Raw genomic sequence first — 6,536 nt, forward strand, 5'->3', positions numbered from 1 at the left:
TATTTTTGGTGGGGTTAAAAGCTTAATTCAAGATCCTTATGGTGGGGTATTGGATGATCTAACTTGTAGGGTGCAAGTAAAGCGTTTGAGATGAACTTGGATGTGTATAGAGAGAATTGAGATGAAGAAGAAGTAAAGAGCTCTTGGTTGCATGAGAATTAGTATGAAGGGTCTTTTTTCTCTTTCATGCATGGCTTTATATAGAAAATCTCTTCATGTTGGCCCACTCCCATGCATCTCACGGTTACACCCTCTCTCACACAAGTCTTGATTTTCAATTTTGGTTCCTTTTTGGCTTTTTCTATAGGCCTACCCATGTCCACATTTGTAAATATCCAAAATTGCCCTTTTATGATAGTTTTGTAATTCTAGTTAGATTTTAACTTTCCTATTTCCATTTCAACCATTCCAATTACTTTTTGAAACCTATTTAGTTTAAATCCAATAGCCATGGTCATGGTTCAATTAGATCCATTGGATGAGGATTAGTCCACAAATTATTCATCATTAGCCTTATCTTCTTGAATACTTATCTTGTTGTTTTGGCTTAATTTCATGGTTCTTATGGAATATACTCATCCAGCTGGGATTAAACCATAAATGACCTTATCCCTTAATCATGATTAGTCTCACATGGCTCTAAAGGGTCACATGGCTCCTTACTACTATTCCTAGCCCACTTTCTTTCATATACACTTGGTTTTTGGGCCTCTTTTTGGGTGATTTTTGGGTAATTTCTATACTTGCTCTTTTGGTTCCATACTTGCACGTCCATAACCTCTACACATGGGCCATCTATCATAAAAATTTTATAATTTATCTCCTTCATTTGCTTGTCCGAAATAGGTCTCCATTCTAGGTGTTTCTAGGGGTATTTTGGTCATTTTAGTTAAATTTTACAATTTTATTTATTTTTCATTTTTGGATCTTTCTAAATTTCTTATAATTCATAAAAATATTTTAGATATTCTAAAATGTTAAATAAAAATTTTTTATTTCCTTTTCATGTTATTCGATTATTTACCGATCGAACTTGTTTCGGTAAATTTTATTAAGAAAAATTCTAGTTTTCAAGTCTCTTTATACTATTTATTTTTAATTAAATGAGGTTAACATAATGTAAAATCATTTATGAAAAGAGAAAAATTTAGAGTGTTACAGAAAGCCAATTCAACACTTACTAAAGAGAGGATATCAACATGAACTAATTTCTAAATTAACAACTTTAGAAGGACTATTTCTTAATAAAAATATTTTTAGAAACTAATCATAAAATGACATATATTTATAAAAACCAATAATATATTTAAGTTTAAACAAATTTTTCTTATAATTATAAAAAAATATGAACTAATTACATTAAATAATAAAATAATTTTAAATTTTTACACGTACCCTTTATGACGTCCTTAAAACCAAAATAAATATAACATTTATATCATAACAGTTTGTCTTTTGTGTGGGTTATAAATAGACACGTAAAAATAAATGAAATTAATAATAAAGAAATTTTAATTACTTTATTCAAGCAAAAATTTTAAATAAAAAATTAATTACTTATTAAAAAAAATATTTTAAAGTTTAGAGAATTTTAAATAAGGTTCTCTCAACTTATAAGGCACAGAAATTACCTTTAAATAATACAATTTAAATATCTTAAAATTCAAATTTGTTTAGAATTTCAAATTTTTTCATTTAAACATGTTAAAAAAATGTTTAAAATTTGCTTAGAGAAATTTGTGACTAATGTGTAAGCATCCTCAAAAAATATCTATAGAGGAATTGCGGTTGCCGTTTTGGCGGTGGAGACGAGGAATTGGTTATTTGATTGCAGCTTCTACGCACAGCATTTGGAAAATGGCAACGGCATCATGGAACATGGGTCTCCGTTCATACCACAAGGTCAAGGTAAAGGTACCCTATTCAACTCCTTTTAGGATTAATGTTCACACCCCTTTTCACTCTCTCTTCCTCTTTTTCTTTCTCCCAGACGACGTCGTTTGAGGTTTCTTGCAGTCGGAAGAGAGATAGAGACAGAGAACGAGGTAGCATCCATCCCTACAAAGTGGTTGAGATCACTCCTCCTCCTAAGTGTCTTGGTGTTCGTTGCTTTCCCCCCGTAAGTGTTACCAATTCCAAAGCTTCATTCTTCAGAATCTGCTTCTGAATTTCAATTTTTTTATTTCAGATTTTCAAAATAATGAAATATTACTGTTAATATCTAGCTGTGGAATCGTGGTTGATGTTATATGAGTTAATTATTAGGTCCGTGTTCAATCAGATCCCGTGGAGTTTGCGTTGATGTTTTCTTAAAACCTTTTTAATTTTTAAGGCCAATTCAATTTCATAACTGATCAATAACGTATTCGAACCGCGTTTTATAACTGTTTTCGTTCTAATTATCTTTTATTTATTTTTATAATTATATTATCGTTTTCTCAATTCAAAACAACAAAACTAGTTTAGTTCACTGGTATAACAGACTCAATTAACTGGCCTTCAATGCTTTCCATGATTGAGACAGGGTACAGAAACTGAAAATTTTAGGGACTTGAATATGGAGGGATATTTTCAAATGAACATGCTTTAAGATTTTATGACATTGATGCAAAACATAGGAAGGACTCAAAAATATAGTGATAAGGTTAGATGGAGAAGGAGAGAAAAAGTGAAGGCCTAAGTGTATTGTGATATCCAGTAAAATACATATGATTTGATTATATGATTGATGTGTTACAATTTAAAAACTGTAGCCTAACCGTTCTGTTTTTAATAATAATTCAATATTGCAAGCCTCTTGTGAGAGTTTGTATACCCCTAATATTCTAACTACTATTAAAATGCAGTCAGTGGATATCCAATAAGGATAGAATGCTGGCTTTTCCTCTGCCTTAAGTTCAATAGGCTTAAATAAAAAATTTATTGATGCAGCACTTGCTTTTGTTCCTATGGAAGTTTGTGGTTTGTGGACCTTGCAAAGCACTATAAACCTCTTTGGTACTAGAATTATCTTAAAGACCTTCGTCTATTTGATATGAAAAAAAAAAGGCAATGAAAGGAGAACCAAAAATTGTCAAATGTACCCAGAATCTGAGATACCTTGTATAATTAATGACTTACTGTGGATTTGATATGAATTAGAGATCGTGTAAACCCATACAAGTGTACAAAGGCATTACAAAAAGAAATTTGAAAAGTTCATGAGAACACTCTGATAACAGTTACATGACACTCATGATACAGTTGCAAATTATCTATCAGATTTGTATAGCATATTGGTAAAAGGAAAAATAATGTGCAATCCCAAGATTCTCAACTACTTCTGCAATGCCATGTAAACACTTATATGTTATCATCAACTTATCATTAAAGTTTATCTAATGAGACTAAATTTTTCAACTAGTGCTTATAAGAAAACAATGAATATAGAAAGTAAAATGAATCAAACATCTCATAAAAGTTAAAATTAACTAATGTTCCTCAATTTATTTTTACAGATCCCTCATTGAACTTCGTCATAAACACCTATAAACTTAACAAAATTTGGCATTCTTGCCTTAGATTAACATTATGGTTTAACAATTGAAAAACTCTCATAAGTCATAATTAGATGCTAATCCGAATTGGGAATGTTACGTCAGTTGGCCTGATTATTGGCTGGAATCACATTTAAGGGTTCCCATTCTGAGTCATGAAGATTGAGATTAGACAAACTGCTATTGGAAGCTTAACTGCAAGTTATACTCTCCTCCCATACTGAAATAATTGAGGTGATGTCAGTCAGCACTGATTAGTGGCAGAATCTACTAATAGTAAAAACTCTTAATATATTCACCTCCTACTTTGAACCATTGGCCTGCTTATTGGATAGGAATTTGCATCTATCAATCTCATAAAGGGATTATTTTGTAGATTCAATGATGCCTCTGAAAGGCTACCTTAGAGCTGTGGTGCAAGTCTCCCCTCCTTTCTCTGTCTGAAACAACTTTGCCTCCTAGTAAACATTATTGTGATGGGAACTATTCATTGAAGTGTAAAATCCAAGAATGTGCGTTGCTTCTTTGGTCAGCCCTTCTCCTACTCATTGGATCAGAGTTTGGTTCTCTCTCAAAATGGGAACTGTCGTCAGTGGTTTGGAGGATATATGTCCCTTTGAAAAGATGCATGAATATTGCAAACTGTTAACTGCTTTCCTAAAACTAACTTCTGCAGATTGGAAGAATAAAGTTGTTTATTCTATAGGTCTAGCATATATCATGCTACATGAGAACATATGAATGGGAGATACAATCGTTTCTAAGAGCCAGCAGGCATATAATTGAAGACAATGCACATGTTGGAGCTCAAACCACACAAAAGTAGAAGGATAATTACATCTTAGTATATTGAAGTATCAGAATTGTGGTTGTGATTTCTTCCTTTGGATAATTATATGGGATGGCAGATGGGTCCATATGAGATGAGGAATTGAGGCAAGCTGTTCGGTTAAGTAGCTGTGATTGATGTTGCCTTTATGGTTCTGAAAGCTGAAAATTAGAAGTAGATTCTTCATTTGGTCCTTTTATGTCCTGTTTAACAAGAGAAAATGCTAGCTAGCAACATGTTCTTTCAAATACTACTAGTTATTGGGTAAAATTCATGAGTTTCACTCCCTATTTAATGAGTTATATTTATTATTTAGTAGGATCTACATTGATTTTATCTAATAGTATCCAGTGTTAGAAAGAATGTACTAGAAATTGATTTATTAACATTTCTCATTTAACAAAATATTTTTTTTATATATTCATTTGACAAAGCATTATTGATCACATGTTGTGTTGTCAATTTTTGTTCTATTGATTCAATTATGCATACTGGTGATCCAACATAACTTCTTTTTGGTGATATAACACAATACAACTTTTTTGGGTGATATGATCCAACATGACTGTGTGAGAAAAGAGAAGGGGGGGGGGGGGGGGGGGAACGTGCTACGTTCAGTTGGGACATTTGCATCATATTCTTTTTTCTTTTTTTCCAAAGCATTGCATAATATATATTTTTTCAAAGCAGAACTTGCAGTCTGGAGAAAGTGTAACAATAGAAGGACAAGCTTATACTATTTCAGCTGTAACGCATCGCTATCAGCTTCGGAAGGGAAAATACGAACCGAGCGAGAAGAGACTTGATGTTTTATCCACCGGAAGATACTTAGTAAATTTATATTTGGAAAATTTATTAGAACAATCTTGATGAGCGCTTGTTTTTTAATTTAAGAACCAGGTTCCATTTCCAAAATGTAATTGCCAAGTTCTGTGCTGCTTTAACTTCTTTCATAAGCAATGGCAATTCTTTTTTTTTAGAAAAAGCTTGTTTTTGTTTGTTTAAAAGAGGTGAAAAATAACTAGTAGAAATGTACAATTCAGCAGCAAGGTACTGATTAAGTCTAGCACATTTTACAGATAGTTGAATCTCTTATGGTTCAATTTCTAGTGGTGTCTGTGAAAAAACTTTGTAGAGAAAAGAAAAGTATTAATCTCTAACCAGGGACTGGTCTTCGACTTTTGGTTGAGGCATGTCTTTTATGTGTGAGCATGGACGAATGTACATATAATGAGAAGATATCTGATTTTAAGAATGTAAAAATAGTAAAATTTATACAATCATGTATGGATAATTAGAATTAAAAGATAGTTAATGGTTCATAATTATTTAAAAAAAGGTATGTCTTTTATTTATTTCATTTTTCATAACAAATAACTGTTTTAACTAGGATTAAAGTGAGATTTCTTTAAGGCTATAACTTTCGTTCATGCATCTGAAGGGTTAAGTTGATAATAGTCTCTGTTTTCTTGCTCCTTAAACTAAATAAAGTAATGAAGTAGTTGTATGTCGTTAACTAAAAAAATCTTGGTTCAGCAAAATTCAGATATGAGCACTACAAGTTCTCACGTGCACTCCCGGCAAGAATGCCAGAGCCTTTTATCAAGTAGGACCCAAAGCATTCATATATGAAGCAGAGTGTCAGAACAATTTACGAGATACGAGCAGTTATGGTGACCCCTTTTGTTTTCTTCACTTTGACCAACAGCTATGGTGCCCAGTACACCTCTTTTATTCACACTCTGGTCCTGCATGTTGGCAATAATTAAATTAACACCAGATTCAGATAAGATTGCACAAATGAACTTCCTCCAATTATCTTGTTGGATTTGTTGGTTCAATCCGGGTGTGGAAAAACTCCTACTGAGGAAAATTTTTAAAGTTTAGAAAAATGGTTTATAACTTCTTAAATTCATTTTAATAAGATTATATTAAATTGAGTGTTTTTGACATAGTTTTGGGTTTAATAAGTTCTTATTTTGATGAGAAGGTGGACATGAAAATATTGACTTTCAAAAGTCTTTTTTATTTTAATAACTTTTTAGAATAACATATTAAAATAATTATTTTTAACTTATTCTAGTCAATTCTATAATTAAATTATTTTAATTGCAATAAGACAATTTTAAAATATTTATCAAAACATTTTCATTTCAAAAATTACTAAAATG

General features: G+C 31.5%; 1 protein-coding gene across 2 annotated transcripts; it reads left to right on the plus strand.

The window, feature by feature from the left end:
• The first annotated feature begins 1,761 nt into the window (after positions 1-1,761).
• LOC113859038 lies at positions 1,762-5,302 on the plus strand. 2 transcript variants are annotated; one of them, XM_027491856.1, is made up of 3 exons: positions 1,762-1,902; positions 1,991-2,119; positions 5,056-5,298. In XM_027491856.1, exons 1-3 carry the CDS (start codon positions 1,858-1,860, stop codon positions 5,233-5,235), a joined length of 354 nt encoding a protein of 117 aa, XP_027347657.1. In that variant the 5' UTR covers positions 1,762-1,857; the 3' UTR covers positions 5,236-5,298. The 2 variants fall into 2 exon arrangements, with proteins under 2 accessions (XP_027347657.1, XP_027347656.1); XM_027491855.1 differs by lacking the exon at positions 1,762-1,902 and having other exon boundaries at positions 1,918-2,119; positions 5,056-5,302.
• Positions 5,303-6,536: the final 1,234 nt, after the last annotated feature.

The sequence above is a fragment of the Abrus precatorius genome, unplaced genomic scaffold (genome assembly GCF_003935025.1).
Source record: "Abrus precatorius isolate BTA unplaced genomic scaffold, Abrus_2018 Scaffold2, whole genome shotgun sequence".
Lineage (NCBI taxonomy): Eukaryota > Viridiplantae > Streptophyta > Magnoliopsida > Fabales > Fabaceae > Abrus > Abrus precatorius.